The sequence below is a fragment of the Tigriopus californicus genome, chromosome 1, assembly GCF_007210705.1.
Source record: "Tigriopus californicus strain San Diego chromosome 1, Tcal_SD_v2.1, whole genome shotgun sequence".
Taxonomy (NCBI): domain Eukaryota; kingdom Metazoa; phylum Arthropoda; class Copepoda; order Harpacticoida; family Harpacticidae; genus Tigriopus; species Tigriopus californicus.
Genome location: NC_081440.1, coordinates 1,099,988 through 1,123,959, shown reverse-complemented (window position 1 = coordinate 1,123,959; position 23,972 = coordinate 1,099,988). Strand labels below are relative to the sequence as shown.

Genomic DNA, 23,972 nt, shown 5'->3' with positions numbered 1-23,972 from the left:
CCTAATTTCAATTAGGTAGAATGAAGTAGCATCGAGTATTATTCCTTGTTTATGCAAAAAAGCAATGAATAAACAATAATACTGAATTCAACCAGCAAATAAGTTGGGAAGCTTTTTCTTCTCAAATAACTATCAGGAAGGGAAACGCCAGATTGAGTATAACCAAGGCAACACAAATCGATGATGATCAGATCAAGACGTTAACCACGTCAGTCTGTTCATTTGCAATTGTGATTAGAAGCACGGTTGTCGGAGGAGAGGCCCAATCTGAAAATGTGCCTATTTTCCACCTCTTTCTCGCGTGTTTCATTCACACTCCAAGGGCTTTTCCATCAATATTCAGACCAAAGTGAAGACCGCGTTAATGATGGTACTTGCTGGCTTCATCGAGAATAATTGCTGTTACTGAGCAAGATTTTGTGGCCTTTGTTGATGCCCCCGATCAATTTGTGGGACGGCATGAATCCACTTGGCGGGCACAATAGATTCAGAGAAAGGCACTTTTTCATTACTGAAAATTGACCAGGAAACCGCTTCATTATTCCAAGCCAGCTCGTGGTCCCGCTAACAAACCTTTCCCGATGTCGATCTCGCATTCTGTGGCCATACAAGAACTATGGCCGGAGTTGATCCAGGAGATCTTGGGACGGATTTCTGATGAAGCCAATGATGCTACCTGGGTTGCTGTACTTTAAGTCATGGACAGTCGGGCAGTCAGGGTTTTCTTTCTTTGACCCTGGTTGTTTCCACGACGTAATATCGAGGTGGACAGAGGGCTCCACCAAGGCCAAGGCTATCGATCATGTCTAAATCGTAGGCCTCCATTGCGTTCCCTGTGTTATGTATGGTAATGGCGTAACCTCACTAAGATGCTAGAGTGCCTCCATGATTTAACACACCGAGCTCAATTGACCATTAGCCAAGAAAAATGGGATCATTTAGTGTGTTCTTGTAGAATGCAAAGAGAGCATCCACGAGAGAGACCATTTGAGGGCCAAAAAGAATCACCTAACAAAGAAACCAAGTCGTAGTTCCTAGTTAAAGGACACAATGTTAGCCTGAATCGAACAACCATGGTGTGAAGCTGAATGTCTTTGGAAAGAAACGCATAACTTTCTCTTCCCATTTTTATCGCGTACAAGTTGATGTTTCAACGTACTTGATGAGAAGCAAAATGCCCAAATATATTACTTATATAAACTTGCCTTACTCCAAATCGAAAAAATGCATATTATGCCATGTCGTAAATGATCAAACAGTAGGTTACGAAAGGAAAATGTTTGTTCAGGCACTTCCTTTAACAATAATAAACTACAAGCATTAGATTTCAAACTTCTAAATAGCCTAGCACAAGAGACGGAAAATTTAATCTGCTGAGTACTCTATTGTGTCCTGTCCCACAGATGATTTATCATTTATGCATTTTCTTACAAGGATACTGCCTGAATGAAGGAGAATGGGAAGGTTCGATGCTTCGATTAATAATTCATGAATGATGGGACACCGTTAGGTACCGACCAAATGGTAAAGTACCGTAGAAAACTTCAGATTCTGAGCTGAAGAAAGTATTAGGTACAGACAAGGATTGTTATGAAAATTATGGACGATCTTTTGTGGTTTATTTATCATGGTTACCTTAGGTGCACGAGACGTACGGCTACCTCTAGCCGCAACAACTATTGGGAACCCGATCCAATCTCATCAGTCTTTAAGCATGGCACAGCTGTCAATATTCATTAGACTTTCTCAAAGAAACTTTTTTTCCAACTAGATCAATCTTCTTCTTCGTCGTTCTTCTGGTTGTCCTCTTGTTCGCTTCCTCGATGCCTTGACAGTATGTAGACGCGAATCACGTTCAAATTTGCCGCCTTTACCTAGCCTGAGAGTTCTACTGCCACTGAATGGATTGAATTTAGATCAAGGCGTCTTCATCTGCCACATTGTCCCTCAATATAAAGGCCTTTTTCAAGCTTGTATGTGCTGGGTCTTTAGAGTGTTCCTCTCCTTGAGTAGTGTTTATTGGACTGACACCAGACGAGGCCCTATTCCGAGGGGTCCCTCAGCTCCTCTCATCTTTCGGGATTGAGAGTAGGCCTTTTTCTCTCCGCTTAAAGCGAGAGCTCCAAGATCGGCCCTTTTCAGGGTGACCTTTTTCTACATGAACTAGTAAGCACTATTTGACAAGAGCGTATGTTTGGGCGCGTTTTATGACCTCAGGGGTCGGTTTGTTGAAAAAAGGGGTTTGAATTGATCCGTGAGAGCTACGGTCTCGTTTGACCAATTCTAGTCACACTGCTAGGCGAGCCTTTGAAGCTTTGAACAGGGCTCGCTGAGCAGAGGACGTTTGGGAACACTCGAAGAGCAACTCTGTGAAACGGACAAAGCAGAATCAAGTTCGATACTCATCTTAATGAAACGTTACTCTGCCGCTTGTTGGGCCTTGAAGGTCAGTTGACTGTATTTTCTAGCTTTATTAATTGACATTTTCTGAGATAGACGGCCAAGTGTTCTTTACTTGGATAGACTTAGACACTGACATCTGGGCTCGGGGGACGCTGTCCTTGCAAAGGTCCCTACAGACAAGACATTGGGCAAAGTTCCAAATTCTCCGACTTCTCCTGCGGCCTCTGAAGCAGATCGTGGGCACTCACATTCTCGAGGCATGTTAAGCTTCGGTTGAATACTTCTGTATCTATCTTTGGACTTATCAGAGAGAATAATGACACGGTCGATGAATTGGGTGGTTCCATTTCATCATAACTAGATAATGTCTCATAGGCTCGGATTAAGATTGGTGATCAGCCAATCAATGTGAAACAATGGCAGATTTTAGCTTGAACAAAATTGTTCTTGCCAGTCAAATTGGTGCTCCTGACGTTTTTCATAAATCCACGTACCTCTTGGGAGTCGCAGCTGCCAGGTACTTGAAAGATTCGTTCGTCGGGGGCCAACTAAAATAAAGCCTGTCTCGCCAATTCCCATTTCTGAGAGAAAATGAAAGGCTTGCCAACTCTGGCAATGCTGTACTTTTCGTCCAGGCCTTTAAGCACTACTTAAAATAAATTCATAATAAAAGGGGGGGGGAGGGGGAGGAATTTTGCAAAGGTCAAATGTGTTTCCAAATAAATCTGACAAAATGAACTTCGCATCGTCATGGTTCATTACTGACTTTTGAAAGATAAAACGACCATGGCAAGTTTGCTCTTGAAGAAAAGAAAGTTAGGCCTTTCTCAAAACAATTTGCAATCTGAGAGTTTCAAAAAGGCCATTTGCGAACGAAAACAATGCAATTCCTCTCGTACAAATGTCTCCTTTTCTCTCGTTTTCTTTGTTAGGGACAGAAATTCATGAAGATATTTCTTGCCAAACGAGCCTTTATTGTGCAATCCTTTTCATTGAACCTTGAAATGAAGTCGAGCAATTACCATGTTCAGTTTCAAGTTCTCAAGTGAAGTTGAGTGGCTAAAGAGACTAAATGAGCTTTAATGCTCAAAATGAAGTATTTTATAGCATAGATTCTTTTTTAAAACGAGAAACAGGACAGACAAACATGCACGTGACGTTCATTACGGACGATCATTTTAGTTCAGGAATTGGTAAATAAGTCGGCTAAGATTCTGCTTGATTCGTCCCAATCAGAAATTCATAACTTCATTCATTGATTGGAATTGATTAAAGGCTAGATAATAAAGAATTATCACCAACAGGATAGGGTTTTTAAGTGTTTCAAGTACCTTTCACCTTGTGGTGGATTCTAGCGACCACAGGGTTCCATGTGGTTAAATTCCGTTCCGTTCAATGCGAAATCCTATTCATGAATCTAACCCAATCCATATGTTTGAGCTGAGAGCCCATAAAGCTATTTCAAACATGAAGCCTATCCAGGAAAAGAGAATGGCCTCATCTTGAAATGGCAGAAAGACGCCCTTTGTTTGAGTTTTTGGATGACTCATTTTCCAGAGATTTGCACCATTCTTCTTGTCAGAGTTTCTTTTCAAAGATTTTTTTTCCTCCCAAGCATTTGCATTTTCTCGACACGAAAGAGAGAGCCAGAACGATAAAGAAAAGAGAGAAAGAGGCCAGTTGACGGCCTTGGAGGAGCCTTCCTTGGCGGGCCTAAGAGGATCTTTCTCGTTGGCTTTATGAGCAAACACTGCCTCAGGGTTGTTAAACGGACGTTCAGTCACTTGAGAGAGAAGGAGCGCCAGAAATATTTCAATCACAAAGAAATACTATCAAGAGGCAGGAACTTCTGGGGCATTGCCATCTTAAGATTTGCCTCAAACGGCGAACCAGAATCACGGCATGGGGTAAGTGAGCCCATTTTTAGCGCTTACTTTGGATATCAAGAGCTTACATTTTATGGATGCCCACGGTCCATCCCTATAATTTTTTTTTCGATCGATTCCAAGAGCTTTTGAAGTTTTCGAGATATTCCTAATTGTTTTTTACGGTTGGGAACTCAACCACATGATTGGTCGGAATTTGTGGTCGCTTTCCTCTTGAAGGACCCACTAGACAAATATTTTCTCTAGCGTCCATGCACATTAATCCAAGTCAAGGTCCAGGGCCCCAAATCATCCATTCTTTTGCGAGTGCTACGGTCCACTCACTATTGGATCCACAACAGCAGCAACGACAAGAACAACACCATGGACTACTTCTCATATTTATGTCATGTTTACAAATTGCATCAGCCAATCATACGCGAACCTTACAAATATTAATGAACTAACGACAGCCTTCGACTAAAGAATGATTAATGTTAGGAAGAGTTGAAGACTTCTTCTTTTCGTGACACCTCTTGGAACGTGGAACTTTCTTGACTAGTTTTGGGACAAAGCTTATGTCCCTGTCAACGTGTCTTTGTCATCCATGAATGTTGCCTGATAGGGAGACCCATGTAGAAGAAAGAAGCTTCAAGGGTCACTCTCGGAACTTGGCAACATCAGGTGAGAATCAGATATAATTGGAAACAGCTTGGATCTCTTGATGGAACATGTTGGGTCTTGGTTTTTTGTTTTGTTGATGTTCACGCCCACTATACCCTAGCTTGTAAGACAAAGTGTTTCTGGGCCGTAAAAAGCTGGAATGTGAGGGCCGGCCGTCCGTCTTCACAAAAAGGTTTCAGCATCGACGAACGAGACAATGGAAGTAGCTGTTTGTTCCAATGTACAAACAATTGATAAGGAAACGCAAACAAGTCACATACACTGGCCTTCTCGCCGAGAAGAAGTCATATATTGGATTGTGAGGTGAAGCAATCAATCACCCACACACAATCTCAAATCACAATACCTCTTCTTGATTCGACAATGACACATATTTTTTTGCTTCTGGACAGAGGATGGAAACCCCCAAGAGAAGTCACATGCGGTGACGATTGAAGAGTACGTGGTCCATCATGGCAAGTGGACCGCGGAAACATCAACTGAACCATTAGGACGTAGAGTACGACCCCGAGATTGAAATCCCTTAACAGATCCCAAGGGTCGCTACTCACTCCCCATAGTTGGCATGTACTTCTTGGATCACAACGTCTCAAACTGATGGACGGGACCCATCGTGTTCCAGAAATTGGAAAAGACGTCCCAATTGTGATAAAATGAGTGTTATTTTTGGTAATATCAAAGGCGATGTTGTGCTTTTAGCTAATATATTCCTGTTCAAAGTTCATTTAATCATCTTGTCACGCTTCATCCTGAGAAATGGTAAACGGTCCCCACACTCACGAAAACTAAAGGAACTCGCTCATATTCGAGGTCCATGAAAAAGAGCTGTCAAGGCATAAAATTGGTTCGTCAATCTTGTTTTGGCTGGGCTCAATAGAGCCTTAATGTGTCCTAAAGTCTGGTTCTCGGCTTTGAGTCCCATATTTCCTCCGCTCATTCCATACGAAGGCCCATAACTTTTGTGGGCCAAACTTGGGATTCGGCTGACAAAAAGAAGAAGCCTGTCCCCAAATTGATTGGGATTAGCCTCGTTAGGAGCGAAATCAAGTGCTGATTCGGCTCGTTTTTGTGCGTCTGATTTCCCATCTGAAGACCTGAGGCCAAAATAATCGGGATGATTGAGAACCTCATCGAGCTGCCGAGAGGGTCTTTTCAAAGGAGATTCTGACCGATTGAAGTCCTGATTCAGGGGTTATCTGAGGTCACCAACAACTCCTTGGAGATATGTGATCCGACCCACATGTTGTTGAAGTATATATAAGGTTTAATGGTGGATTGCTAAAGACAAACTACATGTTTGGATTCCTACTTCCTACAATTTTTGTGTATAGGCTATTTGTGTGAATAGAAAGAAAGAAGTACTTTTTTAGCCCGGACCATCTCCAACAGAGCCTCCTGGAATGTGAATGAAAATTAGGTGGATAGAGAAAAGCAATACAAATATGTATCAACAATATTTGGTTGAGACTTGGATTAGCCGAATCAAAAGACGTGTACGCCAGCCAACTAATCAGCCTTCGAATTTCGTAAAGAAAGTTAGATTTGGGCGATTTTGAAATTACCAAGGTAACTACAAAACAAGTTGAGTACTTTCTGAAAACTTTGTTTGACGGTTCCAAAACAAAAGTGTCGAGCTCTGATAAATTGACCTTCTTTAAGCTACTTTTATATTGCAATGGCAATTTGTGAAAGCTTCAGGCAGGTGAGTGAAAATGCAATCAACACGAAAGCGAACAGAAAGAAAATTGAATCACGAATGAACGCATTCCTAGCCCTGGATTCAACTCTTGAGTTGAACCTCTGAGAGTAAAAACAGTAACTTAGGTTGCGTGTCCATAATTCTTTCACTGTTCCGTGTAAAACTCTTGCTTTTCTAGATTACTAGATTCACCAGATTACTAGATCACCAGACAAATAATTAGACCACCCAAAGGCTTCAAAATTACTAGGCATTACATTTTGACATTTTATTTCATTTTAACTAGCGCAAGATACTTCAGAAATGCTTGCGGTAAATATCTTCCAGTGCGAGAGAAAATTGGAATGAAAAACCAAGGTTTGGATTGATTGATTGAGCATTTGAAGCATTCTTTTGAGTGCTTCAATACTCTTGCCTGATGCATTTCTTTGACCTATTTGCATTTCCGAGGGTCAAAAAACATTAGGGTTCATAATAAAATGAGTTTTCTACATCTTCTTAGTCCAGAATAGCATACAAAAAAAAGGTAGATTTTCAAAATCCCTATTGAAACTCGCGAAGAGATTGCAGACATATCATGGGCATTGCATCCACATGTGTAGAATTGATCGTTGACAAGTGAACTGTTTAAATATTTATTCTTAGTGCCTAACTGACGACATTTTGAAATGCCCCTGTGTTATAGGTTTCATCTAACTTTCTTTCATAGGAACTTCGGTCAGTCATTTCGAATAATAATCACAGAATCTCTCAGCCTATTTTCATTTTGCATCGTTAAAATTTTGAAAGGTTTCACTAAATCAAAGAATGGAATTGGCACCTAATAATTTCTCTACTTTGTTTCGGAGTCATGATCTAATGTAAAAGCTTAACTCAGAAGGGGTTGTTATTTCCCAAAATATCCCACGTACACATTCATTTTTATTTCGCCCTTAGGAATGAACGGCATTCAAAAGTGTCAAAAGCCGTGACTGCAATTGTCAAAAGAGTGACAACCCAACTGTTATGGAATATCTTAACTAGAGTTTTCTGAATACTTCGACAGTGATTACTAAATCATGAAGTAAAGATATGATTGAGAGGCATTTGAACTTTAGGCTTGATTTAAATGTTTGAATGAAAGATAGGGAAGGGATGAATTCAATGATATTGGCTATACAATACAGCTAGTTAATTGAATTTTTACGCTAATGATGACTTCTGATGGAATAATGTGGTGCAAAATACGCACTATGTTACTAGGTCAGGCATTTTTTTTATTCATTTGAACTATTTTTAACAGGATATCAACAAATTTAAACTTTCACATCTCCTGGTGTACCCTCTTTACCTTACACCAGCCTGTCGTAGAATGTGTGCGAACCAATTTCTTTGTCTCCACTGAGCGTGTAAACTGGTCATAAATTACTTATCATAAGCTAAGTAACGAATACAAATGGCCATCCATCAGCAAGAGCATTTCCAGGCAGCCCTCTGTGCCCTTCTTCACGGACAGTGCACGTACGCACATTCTCATGCCAACATGACAATCCAACCGACCAACTACATGTACGAGTAGTATGTGCAGTCAGTCAGTGAACCAGCGAGGCCTCAAACGCACTGCTGGAGATGGTCTATTTTTGGAACACGCATTGCTATTTCTGGCTTGGAAACTGTTCCGTCTACGGTGCTCCATGCGCTTAAGAAGGACGAAAGTAAAAAAGAACGAAGCGAACAGAGTCCATCCTGTGAGAGGGGGTTATGGAGTGTGGTAGTAGCCTTGGAAGTGGGAAGATTGAAGGACAGATCCTCCTCCTTCCCGTCCTTCTCCTCCTCCTCGTCCTGCTTTTGCACTCCGTTGGGTCTTATATAGGGCGGTTTTTCCTTTCTCTTTCAAGGCTTTTCGACGAATTAATGACCTCCATGTACGAAACATTGAATCACGGCGGCCTTTCCCGAAAGAGATGGCGAGCGAGGATTCGATTGAATTTGTGCGGAAATTGGAAAGGTGATGGTTTTCTTTTTCAAACCTCCTCTTCAGATGTTGGACTGAAGATCGATTTCTAACCTCTTGGCAACCCTTAAAGTGGAACACCGGCATTTTTGAGGAAAGTAAGAGCCACCCAAAAAAGGGGGGAAACGATTGAGAACTCAAAGGCCGACCTGTCAAGATAAGATCCAGTGGCACAAGCATTCGACTCAATTGGCAACGGAACCCTTCAAACCCTATAGAAAGAAGCCCTGTCCAACGCTCCTAGGGTCTTTAGGCATCCGGTATTTGTGGATCCAGGGTGTGCCCACCAACCCCAGACTGTCCAAACATCGGCATCAACCTGAATTTCTATCAGGGGCCACTGTTGAAATGGTAATTAATGCAATCGTTCCACGGAAACCCTGACGAGCTTGACGGGAAACGGAGGAAGGAAGAAAAACTTTCTTTGAGCCTTCCGTTGGCCGCTTTTACAGTAATGTCGAGCTTTCATTTGGAGGCAAAGCCTCGACCTTCCCTTTCTTCAGCATTCGTACCCAGAGGAGAACTTGACTGATCCATATGGACAGTGGCAGACAGCCTTCAAAATATTTTCCCTCAAGTTTCCATGTCTGGAAAGAACCTATTGTCAGACAAAATCCTCGTCACAAACCTCGGCTGAAGATAGTCCATAGAAAGGACCATTGATCAATTGATGTTTCAAGTTCATATTCGAAATATTGTTGAGAGAAACTTGCCTTGTAGTTCTTAAGGAATATTATGTCATGTACGAGTACATAGCCTCAAAATTCAAGAAATGCCCACTACATTAAGTATTTGAAAGGATATGTGCCATGAAACACAATCTGTGACCATCCATTTTGGTTATGATTGATTGTAAGTAATTGATATAGGTGTTCAAAATTAGCTCTACAATGTCATGATATGAGAAGCCATGAAGTGCTTTCGCCGCAGTAAAGTAGTATCTTCCAGTGAGATGGTACGAATTCGACAACTGACGAAAATAAAGTACACTACATGGTTGCCTAATAACTTACTCACAGCTTTCATCCAAACACCAAAAAGCCATGGAAAAGTGGAATGCTAAGGAGTATGGTATTACACACTCAAACTAGAGGATAAGTGGACACTTATCTTTATGTTTAGTCATTTTAATGTTTCGTTATTCGACAATATCTCATTACTCCGATGGTTTCTGGCCTCTTTCAGTTGTTCCAAAAGAAATGACAGGATAAGGGCTTTGGGGGTATAAAAAGAAACAAATAACGAGTATTTTTGGGGGATCTTTATAAGTATGATATTTTGAGATAGGATGGAATAACAATTCTTTTTTTCGTAAAAAGGAATGAATTGCTGCATTTTTGGGGCTTGTGAGCTAGTTACTTCTGACATTACCATATCTTCATGAAGCAAAGTTTTGGCCCAAAATTCATTTGATATCTCGCCTAAGAGCCTTAAGAATATTCCCAATAGAAAAAGAGCTTGCCTGCCCCAGAGAATGAAATGGTAGAGCTTAAGCCCAGGACTAATCTCGTTGCACCAGGTGATTTTGAAGAGATGGAACAAACGCGAATCTGTCATTCAGCGCTAGATTTGGCAATCCCTCCTGAACTCGTTGGCCCGAAGTTCCTGCACACTTTGACGAACTGTGAAGCAATCTATTTCCGAACAACAAAGGAGCCTGGAAATGTGCGAACTCGATCTGTGATTGGTCTCCCACCGTGTCGAACAAATGACCAAAATTTCGACAGAGTGCCCACGGATTTGAGGGGCCCTATTCGTTTGTCTTATCGGAGGGACCCGAAAAAGTCCACCCAAGCTTTTATAGCGATCGTTAATGTTGAACCTCGGGTTAGATTGGCGCTCGGAACTCCCTATTTCTTGGATTGTTTCAACTCGAGTCAAGACTTGGAATCTCGATGGGGAACAACCCACGCTTGGTCGGAAAAGAAGGTCGATATCAAGTTCCAAGGCTTTTCAAGGCTTACCAGCAACGCAGGTGACTTCCTCAATGACGATGGGATGGGAGCCAAGACATTGGCAAGTGTTGGTGGTTGTATTGCAGAATGAATTCTTTATCACAGTGCTGCACGAGGCCGTGCAAGTATCGCCAATGTGAAGTCCAAGGTCGGAATCTGAAATGTGGAACGTGGTAGGCATGAGTTCCCTAAGGGTACTTTTGTTCTTTGCGCTCCTCCTCTTTTTGTATGCCGACTCGGCTTTTCCGTCCCAAAATTGGTTCCAGACCCGATGAAGCAAAAGCAAATTCCTTTATCAATGGGACAATCCCCAGGCATTCAAAGGCAAACAAGGTCGTCTTCTCTCAGTTCCATATACGGTCACACCGAGCAACGATGTTGGCCTTTTTATTGGCTTGCAAAATAAGGCTCTGGGCCCATTGAATTGATTGGGTCTCATCAATAAACCGTAGAGTTGATTAGTTTCGTCGAAGTGAGCTCTTAGAAGGCATTACAAAGTTGCGATGGGTGAGGATAATGTCTGTGTTGACAAAAGCCATCTTATCCATCCTGGAGGATGGGCCCACCAAAAATACACCCACCCATGGGCTTGCTAGTCGAGATGGATGCTTGAATAAATTGTTTGGAAAAGAGAAACAGGTCCAACAAAACACTCGCATTTTGTTCTATGGACAAACTAGGATTAATAGACCTTTCTGTTTCTTTCCACGTTCATGCTTTTGGGGGCGAAACCATCAAAGCCAGTGGTTTCGTGGATCGACCACGGAGATTATGTTGAGAAAAAGGCAGGAAAGAACATTCTATGACTGGGCTTTTTGAATAGTAAGGATAATAAGGCGGACCCAAAGACTTATTGGACCGCAACAGAGGCGGAACTACTTCTAGCTACTAGGCAAAGATAGGTCCAATAAATTATGTGGATATACTTTCCTTTTAATAATTCTGTAAATTCATTGTACCGTAGATATGGTCCAGCTAATCGAATTGTCCTAATCAGTAGTTGGAAGCCTTTGCTACCCGATTCCCCCGACGAATATGACCCAATATGTGTTTGACTTTGTAGCAACATACATACATAAATTGGTATGGCACATTTCTCGAGGAATTTTTTCCCCAATTATGTATCTCTCTTTCAGGAGAGTTAAGTATCAAAGGCTGCCCTTCATTTTCCTCTTCTGTTTTGACATGCAAGTCAGTGGCTTGCTTTTGTCCAGGTTTAATTGATGAGGATGAGGATTGTCGATGAGAACGAGCAATAGGTTTTGGATAAGTAAGGACTTGGTCATGTACAGGGGCAGACGGAATATCTAGAACTTGATCTAAGTAGAGCACAAGTAAATGGACTCTGAAGTATGAATAGCTCTAGTTTGGCTCCTGGTTTTATTCTTTGAGGAAAGGGTCTTGTTCAAGAGTCAATGGGGTCTCGGAATCTTTGTTCCCAGATCTTTTATACGATCCCCAAGGACTCTCGAAAGGAGTCTCTTTGAGGTCAAAGAAATTTGCAAGGAAATGAGCGTCCTACCACTGTAGTACAAAGGCCAGATTCAATGGCCGCCTTAAAAGGGCAACATTGAGTGAAGCCAGGAAAAACGAAAGTAAGATAAAATCCAGACCATTGAGACCATTGAGACCGTCTATCAGTAAGCTCGAACAAAGTCCCAAGCCTCCAACATCGAGAACCACATGTATACACAATTCATCTTCATTGTCAATAGCATTGGGGATCTCGCTCATTTCGTGGACCCTGATCCCCCGTCTTCGTCTTCATATCATTACTTCCCTAATACTCAATATCGATTTTTTTGGAGTGCGTGTTTTGATACTTGATGATGGAAACGCCCACAAGGTTATTGGCTTCGAAGAAAAAAAAGGGCTTGGTTCGACGTACTCCAAGAATGATATCCGGTTCAATAAAAACCTTCTCCGTTGAAATTGGAGCTAAGGGTTTCTTACCTGATCTGTGTTTTCGAGGTTAGGTCTCAAGCAAACAAGCACGTGGTACTAAGGCAGTCCTTCAATTTCAGGAGTAGCCGAACTATATTGGTTTTCGTCCAACATTTTTTGAAGAACCCATGTCGTTAGACCCATAATACCAAATACCTGTCAGCCTTGCGCAAGAACCCCTCAAAATGTCAACTAATACGCTTCGAACGAGAATAGCATTTTTCTGTGCCCCGCTCCTGCCAACCCAACGCATTTTCTTTAGTCTCTGTCTCTCCAAGAATGAGTGTACATCAATCAATCAAATCTCCATCCAATGTCTATGTCTAAAGTATGCATCCTCAAGACATTGAAGGGAATGTCGCTAATAGATTTATTTTCTGCATTAAAGTTTGTTCAATCCGACTTTTGGACAGTGAAATTTCAACCCTCGTATTCGAATTGGACCCAAGTTATGTTCCATTGGAAGAGGATAATGAATAGTTTGTTCAAGCTACAACTTACAACAATGTTCTCATCCTTTCTTCATTGATCAACTTTATAAACGTTCTGGGCTTGTGTGGCTACTTGCCTAAAGTGTTTTGACTCTGTTCAATCACGGATCTACTTTTAAATAGTAAGGTATTTGTTACTTCATTATACTCTTAAACGTGTCTTTTCATTTGTTTAAAAAGTAAAGTCAGGCCCTTGGGGACGCAGAATTTTCAAGATCTTAATTTGGAAGATATTGTTAATCACTACATACCCAAGTTTCGTTTTCAAGCCAGTCTACCGCCGAATTATGTTTCCTTGTCACCCAGCCAAAGATGCTTCATCCTTTCAGGATCTTTAGACTGAAAGAATTAGCTTTCGACCAATTTTAGCAGCACTATTTCGGCTAAGATAGATTACGTCACTATTGGCAACACCCTAGCGACGTCATCAATCATCCTCTCAGCAAATCCGGCCCTCTTTTTGGCGAGAAATTTCCCCTGGCCTAATATTTTCGTTTTAGGCCGGGATTTTCCATGCCCCATTCTGCTCCTCAAAAAAAAATCAAATATTGGTTGCTACACCTCAAGCCAATATTTTTGTTGCGCATAAGTCAGTTTCCAATCCTTTGTGGGAATATTGGAATAGAGGAAGAAGAAGAGGCGAGAGAGTGACAAGCTTTAGGACATTGAAAGTTTACTACTGCAAATGTAACTTCCTGCCAGGTCTTCATGACAACGCAATATCAATCCATTTCGGCCCACTTTTTTCCTCATTTTGATCCCAAGAGCGGCCGACAGCCAACTGCAAAGCCGTCATATTTGCATCTTTCTTGATCCGTCGAGAAAAAGGACCTCGTTGAAAACTGCCGAAAGCCATAAACTCAAGGAGATGTACGCGTACTTCAAGAAATCCGGAGCTCAAAATCCCTTAAATCATAGACTTTAGTGAATGCGAAAAAATATGCGGATTTACCCACTCAGAAGCGGACTGGAAAGAAATGATGGTAACTGGAACGCATTTCATTACGATATAAAATGACGTCACATTGTCGCACAATGAACGCCTAATCATTGATGAATGAGCTAATTTAAGAGAGACAGAAGTAAAGAGTAAGAAATCCGCAAACATTTACATTGAATTTTAGTTTGCCTTTAGTCCCTACTCTATGCTTTCATATTATACGAATGCATCTACATTTTGAGTCTTTTTGTGCCTGGACAAATGGACTTTTCCCTCCACAAAATCGAGTTATCGAAAACTACTTGGCCAGCTGAAGTTTCAAAGCCAACCCTAAAATCACCTAAAAAAACTCTTGGCATGAGTACCTGCCCTTGTCAGGACTGAAAAGCTGGACTCGCAACGAACCTGAAAATGAACCGAATGGTTCCCATCAACTTATTAGAAAGTTCTAGATATTTCCCAAGTTTGGTGAAGTTTGACTACGAATGCAAAAAGGACTGCAAACAATATTGACCGCTCAAATCGTGGGCTCAAAACAGAGATTATTTGTACGCCTTGGTCTTGTTCTAAAACTGTTAACCGAAAGATTCTAAAACCTTGTAGCATGCCTCTTAACAACAAAGTCAATAACAATATCCGTCTATTTGTTTGCACAAAAAAGTTCCAAGGTAACCAAGCTTCTCTCGCAAATTGTCTTTATTGCAAAAATTGAAAGTAGTACACCTTTTTGTAGAGAATGCCCCTGGTCATTGAAATGGCTCAGGTAAGATAAATATCTTTTTTAAAATTAGGACGATATCCTACTGGCTTGTGTTTCATTTATAGCAGCTTTAAATAGGAGCATAACAGAAAGTTCAAGTCTACCGTTCAGCGAAGGAAAAAAACAAAGCCAGAACCAAACTAGCTTTGCTTAGATGAAAGATCATGCTAATTCGATGTAAACATTAAAATTTTCAATGGCAGAAAAAAAAGCCTGGGGGTCCATTTATAAAAGGCGTTCCTAGAAATAGACTTGGCTTGAATTTAAATGAACTCGTCGCGGACCATTTAGAGTGACCATACCTCGGAAGGCGGAAATGGTGTGCTTTGCATAAACGAAATGGACAAAAGCAGAAGGTCCCCTAATTTCCCAATGTTTTCCAGGAGGGCAAAGAAATATCTGGCGTCTAAATGAGGTCTTTTACATTCTCCAACGAAAGCAAACTCTCATCGGGAGTGTTTTGTCCTCATGCCTTTATTGCTAAGCGACGAATGAGCCTGTGGACATTTGACTTACACTGAGTCCCAAAAAGCCAGAAATAGGGAAGTGCAATTTGGAAGTCGCCTACTTGATAAGAAATCCTTTTGCATAAATGCTGAAAATTGGGTTAGATATGACGTGATGCATTGTAATATCATCAAACCATAAAACAGTAAATCTAGATCTTCCCAAAAGTTCTAAGCCCGTGGCAAGCAAAAATAAGATAATAAAATGACAAGCTTGTGGCAAGCACAACAAGTGATAAAGCCATAAATCTAAAGGCAACGTTTTGCCACCTGGGATAAACTTCAGTGACAAGTCATTTTTTTAATAGACTAATCCCATATACAACACATATACAACTGCATGTATATGTACGTCTTCAAGAGCATCCATGAGCTTTGTCCCAACCCAGGATTTAGGTCCAATTCTAGTGACGGTGGAGGCTTAATGCGCGTTTTAAGAGCACCTTTAAGCCTTCGAAAATCCAGGCTAGTTCGAACATTGAGGTTCAACTCTATTCTTTCTTGGACTTGTTCATTGCACAATTTGTTTCCTTTAAATATTCGTAGGGAATGGGATATAAAGGCGTTCATCCTGTAGCGGATTTAAGTCTTATTTTGGAAAGTTGCTGACTAAAATTCCTGATCAACCTGTTATTCAAAGGTTAGCCAGATCAGCCAATTCGTACTCGATGGCGGATATGATTCAAAAGCTATATAACTATTTCATCTTGAAGTACTTGGGGATCCCATTCACAGAAGCAACATGAGGAAGTCAGCGACAAAAGGAAAAGAAACAATTTAAGATTAGCCCTAAAATGAGACTCTACTTAGAGTGACCAGAATATTTAATGTGGCGTTAAAAGCCCTTCCATGACAAATCAAGGATATGTCTCTGGACAAATGAGCCCACAGACAAATACGGCAAACGGCTAAAGTATTGGAAGACAAAAATAACCGGAATCAACTTACCTGCGATTTACAAGAGGATGTATTACGCAGATCATTTATTGACTAGATCTCGCATTGACAAAAATAAACATGGGCTCGTTGACAGTTGTTTGCCGTCATAAAATATTTTGTTTAGGGACACTCTGATCATTGGTACAGACAAGGGGGATTAGTCTTTTAAAAAATAACTTGTCACTGAAGTTTATCCCAGGTGGCAAAACGTTCCCTTTAGATTTATGGCTTTATCACTTGTTGTGCTTGCCACAAGCTTGTCATTTTATTATCTTATTTTTGCCTCCATTATCTACGAGTGGAGTATTCAAAGGAGTTGACCCGAAGGTCATTGAGCGGAATTTCATTCCGTTAAGGGCCATATTACTCTCAGTAACCCAAGAGTAGATTCTTTCTAGGTCCTTTGCCAGGCTACTGGAATATTGGCCATTCCTACCAAAAACTAACTTTATAACGTCAACATAAGAAGAGAGACTGGCAGTAATACTAAGCTCTTGAAGCGGGGCAATGAATATCATAAAAAGGAGGGGCCCTAAGATGGAGCCCTGGGGAACCCCTGACTTGACATCATGTATGTCCGGCCTTCACAATTATTTTCTATCTTGAATGAAGCTTCTTATCCAAGTGAGAACTTTGCCTTGGATCCCAATATCATGAAGCCTATTCAACAAAAAGCCAAGATCAACTTTATCAAGGGCCTTGGCAAAATCAAGATAGACAACATCAACTGACTCATGTCTGTCTAGTTCCTCAATAACATGTTTTATTTGTTCAATCAGTTGGGCAACAGTGCCAAAATGCGCTCGTAACCCATGCGGACTAGCTTCATAGCATCAGTGTAAAAATATATAGTGTGAAAAATACCAAATACCAATTCTCTATCATCAGCATAGGAAGATTTACTGACATCATTACTACTAAGCTTCTGCAGTTGAGCAATGACGATGATGAAAAGAAGAGGCCCTCAGATGGAGCCGTGTGAAACACCCGACTAGACATCATACAAGTCACCGAGGGAGCCCTTGCCCTTAACTAATTGCTTCGTACCATGAATGAACTTTCTTGAATAATTGCGAACGTTACCTTGGATCCCCATATCGCATCCCTATAATTGTATCCTTTAAGACTTCGTGAGATAAATGATTTACAAATGCCTTATTGTTGCAGCTGTCATATTTGTTAACACTGGTTTGAAATTAGAAGCGACACTCAACATTTTTGCTCGTTTGAAGTGATACCAGTCATGATTGAATGAATTTTTCTTAAGGATGATACTTTTTTCGTTCAGGGTAACATTTTTCCTCAAAAAAAGTGAGAATAATCCTGAGCATAGGCATAAAAGATATGCTCAGTCTTAATAACCCACAATATCATTGAAACCAACCCGCGAGTATTTGCATTTGGTCAATTATAATGTCAAATCAAATAGTGCTGCAAAACCAAATGAAAATAGTATGGTTATATTTCCTGTAATCTAAAACAACATTTTGCTCGCTCGTAAACAGCTGTACACGCGTAAAAATATGGGCACTGCGGAGATTTTTTGTCCTCTTCCACTTTTGTTTGGTCAAAGCTTTAAGCAATACAAGTTGTACCGTATATTGCATCAATATTCATCAATGCAAGGATAATATGAACAATAACAATGTCATTGCTGGAAAATGTGCAAATATCAGCCAAAGAGTACTTAATTATAATTCAGCATTATATTAAAGTTCTCCATATATCGACACACGTGGATTCAAAGAGTGTCCCTATCAATTTTATAATAATGATTGAAATTCAAGTTTCAAGTGATCCCTTGCGTGCAAGTATCGCCTTGACCCCAAAACTGGGGACAAACATATTAGGGAATGATCATTACGGCGGACAAGTGTGTCTGGAGACAAAGGTTTCAAGTAACAAAGACATAATTATATTCTTTGGGCAAGAATGTCGTTCGATCCCGTGACGGACACCCATAATCCTCGCCAGTCGTTCTCTTTTTACAAGCTACTCCCATTAACTACGTTTCTGAAGCGCTTTTCACAGAGAACTTCTTTTCAGACTCAAGTTAAGAAATTTTGACGTTGGTGTTGGGGGCACGAGAACACGTACTTTTAGACGGTTCTTTGAGCAAAGATGAATTTGCTCCCCGGATTATGCCCTCCTTTCTATTTGATTAATGACCCATTCGATTTGTTTAATTACCATTGGACGTCCGTCGTTCAACATAATGTGCTGGTTCAGGGCCATTGAAAATTGAATCCAGTCTAAGACTTTCTAGGCTTTGCCTCGGCCCTTTTCGAAAGGCTCTGCCTCAGACTGATTAAAATACAGTCCATTTGAGAAACCAGACAAGTTTCAGGAAAACGTGGAATGGCTTTAATAAATCGTGAGCCTGGCAGGGTTTTGAAATTGGTTGTCCTTGTAACTGCTGAGTATATGCTCACTCATATCATATTTGTGCTTATTTTTGGTCGTTGAAATGAACAATAGTTCAAAAAAGAAAATAATAAATAACAATAGACGAGTCTTACGGAAATACCTGAAAAATTTATTGACTCTGCTTTATTAGTAACCCCTTTCCATTGGTTATTGGGCTTTCAAATTAACGAGAACACGCTACGAAGGTCTCTAGGGACATTGTTGATCCCTCCTTGCTGGTTGTCACCACATCCCTCAAGCTTCCTATCTTTTCGCCTAAGCAATCTCGAGTGCTGTTCGCTTAGACTTTTCCAAAACATCATTTGAGACGAGACGAAATTCCATCATCTTTTGTCTAATTGTCTAAGTCAATGGACATACTGTTGTGGTGGTTTTGTGTGACATGTCTTCAGGCTCATCCGGAGTATGGGTGGCTTAGGCATTGCGCCAATAAGTGTCTGATGTAGTTCATGGTACCTTCCATCCGGGTTGCAAGAGCATTGTGGCCAAATATGATGTCTAGCACGGAATGAGCCGTGACGTAGCCTTTTGGGTCCGAGATTGCGAATTGTGTCAAAATTTTGTTCCGTCATACCTGCGCACCTGTGAGAAGATTTCACAATCCACCGGAACGTTGCCGGTTTATGCATGGCGACAAAATTAACCCACTGAATGTACCTCAGGGTTTCAGGTATTTGTTGATGGCTAAAGACATATTTAGTTTCCTGGTGGCTGGAAACCATAGCTTTGGCTGACATTACACCTGAAACTGGGGCCAGGGCTCTCATGTCCTTCCGTATATGAAGGTTTGGTGAGCCGATGTTTGAACAACATCCAGTGAATTATCTTGACCCACAACCCGGTTTAACCCAGTTTCGGGTGGTTTCCAGTTAAGTCTTTTTTTGGGAGGGGGGGGGGNATATCCTTGATTGATTTTGAGAGAAAATATCAGGAGAGACAGGCAAGAAAGTCTGCAAAACATTGTTCCCAAACGTCATTTTCTAAACACCGTTGCATTATAACACTGTCATTATATTTAATTGTATTTCTCTTTAGCGATGATTTGCAGGTTATACGGATTGTTGTCGTTTTAACGCTACGCAAATAGGAGGCTAAAAAGAGTAATCTAATTGAATGAACAGAACGTCTTCGTGTTGGAGATTCAACTATTGCGGAAACATGGTTAACGAAAGAGCTATGTACCTCGCACTTTGAAAATCAGCATGATATAACAACAGCATGGCATTGATCCTCCCTTCAAATGCAGAGCTAAACCAAAGTTCATTAATTATGCAGCAGCTTTTATCGTACAAGTACATTTGTTCCCTTATCAGTCTCAATCGCCCCTGGGAAAATCCAAAGGCTTTTGTAAATGCATCCATCAAGTTCGGGCAGCAGACCATTTTATTTCGCTGGTCACTGGGACAAGCAACATCACGATGAGCCGAACTCTCTGGGAGTTCAGTTTGACTTTGAATGCACAAGAGTCAAAGGCTGAATTGATAATGCATGTATGCAGCCATCTTGTTTGTCCCCTTTCACTCCTGTCCAGTGTTGCCAAATCGTGGGTAATTCCTCATTTCTAGGGCAATTTCGAAAGTTATTAGGAACGCACGGAACATGGCCATAGGAAAAAACCAAATTTCACTAAATTTGGTGGATTTTTTATATCAGGGAAAAACTGAAATATAAGAACAAGAGCTATTTTGATGTCTGGACACTGATCAAAGGTATAGGCAAAAGCTAAAATCATTTCATTTTCTGGTCCCTAACACAATCCATGTAGATGTAATGATTTTCCTCTTAAATTCTTTTAGATACAATGACTTCCGTTTTAAATTGATTAAAATGACCTTTGAAAGCGCTTTCTAAAATTTGTGCTTTTTCATTGCTAAATGGAGAACTTTGCCGCACAGAATCAAGGGGGAAAATTTCTGCGAAAACCTCGCAACATTTTTAAGGGTTTCATGGAAACAATCTAGCAAGGCCGTAATCCTTCCTATCTCAATCATCTCTATGGCTTCTGGGCTTCTAGAATCAACCTTCGTGTTCTGTTCTCGTCAGTAATATATTGCATGGGGAAGGAAGTCATCTCTCTTGTTATCATTGGGATGTGGGAAAACCCATTTCAAATGCGGTTCAAATTTGGAAAGACGAACGATGAAAAACGTTCTGTTCCATCACTTTCTGAGCCATCCACCAGTAGATGGAAGCATCTCTTGATATTTCAGTGTGTCAAATAGTCAAATAGGAATCTTAATTCGAAGTTGTATCATTTGATTTCTAAACCATTGCCCATAGCGTGTCGTTACCCTATCAAATAAAATGTTCATCTATTTTTGGGGCTACACACAAATGAGCACGCACTGCTCCAAGTGTGGTGTTGATATACACTGGCATCACTTCATCCATTCCGATTGGGTTTTGTGTTACAGTAAAACCGGACGATGAATTCTTAGGTCCTCTGCTCTTTTTGTTTTTGGAAAAGTATGTCCTCCCAATCACGTGTCTAAACAACCTGGTACTGCATTGCATTGTACAAGATCCTGAATAATTGGCACCTTATGGGCTTTCTGTATGTTACGCGTTGGCATCCTTCTCAATTTCATCAGACACGAGGCTCCTTCGTTGTTGTTCATAAGCATATGATCATATATCATGGACGGAATGGGAAACCATTGTTATTTGGTATGAGGCGTGATCTGAATGGCAGGATCCAGAGCCTTGACGTCGGCTAGTCTTTGACCTTTTCAAGTCCTGACTGGAATAAAACAGCCTCCAGCCATCTGGCACTGGTCCTCGAGAATCATTGTAAAACGAGATTCGTGTGCGACGCAATAAAAGCCTTGTTTAAGAGAGGGAGCTGTATGTGTTCCAAAATTCCCTCACAGAGGAATAGTTGGAAATGAAATTCACATTTTCACACAATCATCGTTCTTTTGAGGACCAGAAACCTTGGCGGTTTGCGTGGCACAATAACAGTACAAACTTGAGATCATTTCCTTGAGTTTTTGATCCCAGACTCGATCTCTTTTGTCTCCTGAAGGAGTGTCGCATTTACGCTTGTGCCAGATCCAATTCCTTTCGTTTTCTTTGAACATTCGCCTTGATTCCAGTTCAATTTGAATAGCACCTCGCAAAATCTGGGGCGGAGAGCCTCCTGATTTTAAACTTTATTTGGCGTCTACAACTTTTGGTTAAGTCTTGAAGCAACTTGAGCGATGGTGACCAACCATCGGCATATTGGCTCATAGAACGTCCCAAGAACCATGGCAACAAAGCCCGATAAGTTTGTTTGTGCGAAGCCCGAAGCTCCTCCTCCATCTACGTAGTCCACACTTGCTCAGTGGGTGGTTGGGAATTTGGGGACTTTGAACATGGACCTTGGCGGTGAGTTAGTGTTGGCTCTCATTCCATTCCATACTAGCGAACCAAGTACAGTATATGTGGCGTACGTCTCACACGTGCGTTCCCGAATGGGACGTGTCATCTTTCTGAATAAGTACGGGCCTTCATCTTTGCCGACTCGTGGGAGTGGGCTTGCGAGTGCGACTGCTCCTTCTTCTTCCTCTTCTCCAAGACACAATGCACAATTTATGGAGGCATGAAAGTCCCATTAATTTTGTGGCTCGTATTCCCCTTGCCTTGTAACTAGAACCCATTGAGACACTCGCTTGTTCTTCTCGAGTTTTTTTAATACCGAATTCACATGCCAATTGTGCTCATAGTATAGGATGAGCCCGACGCAAAATCTTACCATTAACAAAATAAAGTCATTTCCTGTCCGGTGTTTGGATACCTCTTCCACTAAACTGCATGTTGTATGTGCATAAGAGGCTTGGCAAATGTTATAAAAATCGTACTAATATGAAATGATTTGCACGTCCCCTATGTCATAATGGTTTTCTCCGAGGGCGGGATTCGAGCCTACCCCCTCTGGGGACTTGTGTCGTCTTCATCGGGTACATTACACCACTCAGCTACCATGGTTCCTTAATGCACTCAAGAGTTGTGCAACTTCTTTTAAGTAAGTGTTGAACTTGCCAAAGTCTCTTAAAAACAGATCACGTAATGTTAAGAGGGATATTCTCTGTTCATTAACCTTTAGAAGAAGACAAAACTCGACACAAGGTCAAACATTTGGTTTCCAGTACCTCAGATCCAGTATGAATTTACAACACACACTTTCGCAAGCCGAAACTAAAAAATCTCAAACCCTTTGCACTTTTTTTCACGGCACAAACTCCTAGTAATCGATCTGTTTCAGGTTTTTCGGACAGGCTTTGGAAGCCTATAACTAAAACTCTAAATGTAATGGTTGATCTTTCACATTGACCATCATGAACCTTTTTGTCCCTCTTAAGAAAAAGTAGATAAGCCTTTCCACCTGAATGTGTTCACTTCCAACCTGACCTCTTGCTTGTTCAAGGCATATGTGCAATGAAACATAGTGTATTAAGTATTTGCTCCTGCTTTCCATAACCTCCTGAAACTTTTTAACCCCTTTAACCTCGGCCATACCGAAAAAACCATTTTCTGAAAGCTAACCTTCTTTTTGGACCAATTGACCTTGGTTAGAATAATCGAGTCTTCTGACGATGTTCAGTTAGTCCCCTCGGAACGACTTCTTTCAAATGTCTTTCTCGTGGGTTTAATTTCGTTGCTTTGAAGTGCAGGAGATCTAATGGATTTGCCAACGGATTATTTTTCCACAACCTTCAAATGGCTTCTAGGAGTAATCTCAGGCTTAAAAACGTCATTCTTAAGAACTTCTGACTTTGAGTTGAAGGAATTATTCAGCGTTATCAAGACTGCTCGAGCACTCGACCGACTACCACAACTTCCAAATCGAGAGCTTGAATGGTTGTTGGATTGGGGGAGACTGCTTTCAATTCTGTTGCTTAGTGTTGGATAAGATTGCCCAACTTTTCATTCCCTTCAATCTTTGTTTTGTACCTTACTTTAAAGCCACCTCAATGAGTGCTTACCTGTCGTGGGTTGGATTCCTTCCCCTGGACTGTCGTCACTTTGGCATTCCAAAGGCTGAAGGCCGAAAGTGACGAGAAACACGAAAGCAATCACAGGAGCATTGGAGAACAAGAGTGGCCGTGCTTCCATGGGTGACAACCACTCATTCATGTAAAGTGAAAAGCCAGACAAACAACTCTACCTACGAGTACATGGGCAGCACTGTCAGCCGAAGAGTTTCATTAGATGCCACTTGGTTCGTCTTGGGAGACTAAAAAGTGCCGCTTCAAGCTCGAAGTCATCAGATAGGATGCCTTTGAGGGTCCTCGTGTCCGAGCATAATGATCTTCATCTTCAACAGCTGACAGGGGGGCCCAAAATCCATTGGCCTTTGAATGGGGATGCTGGATAGAGAACGG

General features: G+C 41.1%; 1 protein-coding gene and 1 long non-coding RNA gene across 5 annotated transcripts in view; one reads left to right on the top strand and one right to left on the bottom strand.

The window, feature by feature from the left end:
• Positions 1–23,972, bottom strand: part of LOC131890223 (uncharacterized) — a gene marked incomplete at its 5' end in the record, with an annotated part of 31,073 nt that extends 7,101 nt beyond the window's left edge. For all 4 annotated transcript variants that reach the window (XM_059239532.1, XM_059239546.1, XM_059239538.1 and 1 more), the window contains 2 exon segments: positions 10,609–10,755; positions 23,574–23,972. In XM_059239532.1, coding sequence (XP_059095515.1) covers positions 10,609–10,755; positions 23,574–23,724 — 298 coding nt within the window.
• LOC131890279 (uncharacterized) lies at positions 3,804–5,681 on the top strand. The gene is made up of 2 exons (XR_009374292.1): positions 3,804–4,952; positions 5,345–5,681. It is a non-coding gene; the product is annotated as an uncharacterized LOC131890279 (long non-coding RNA).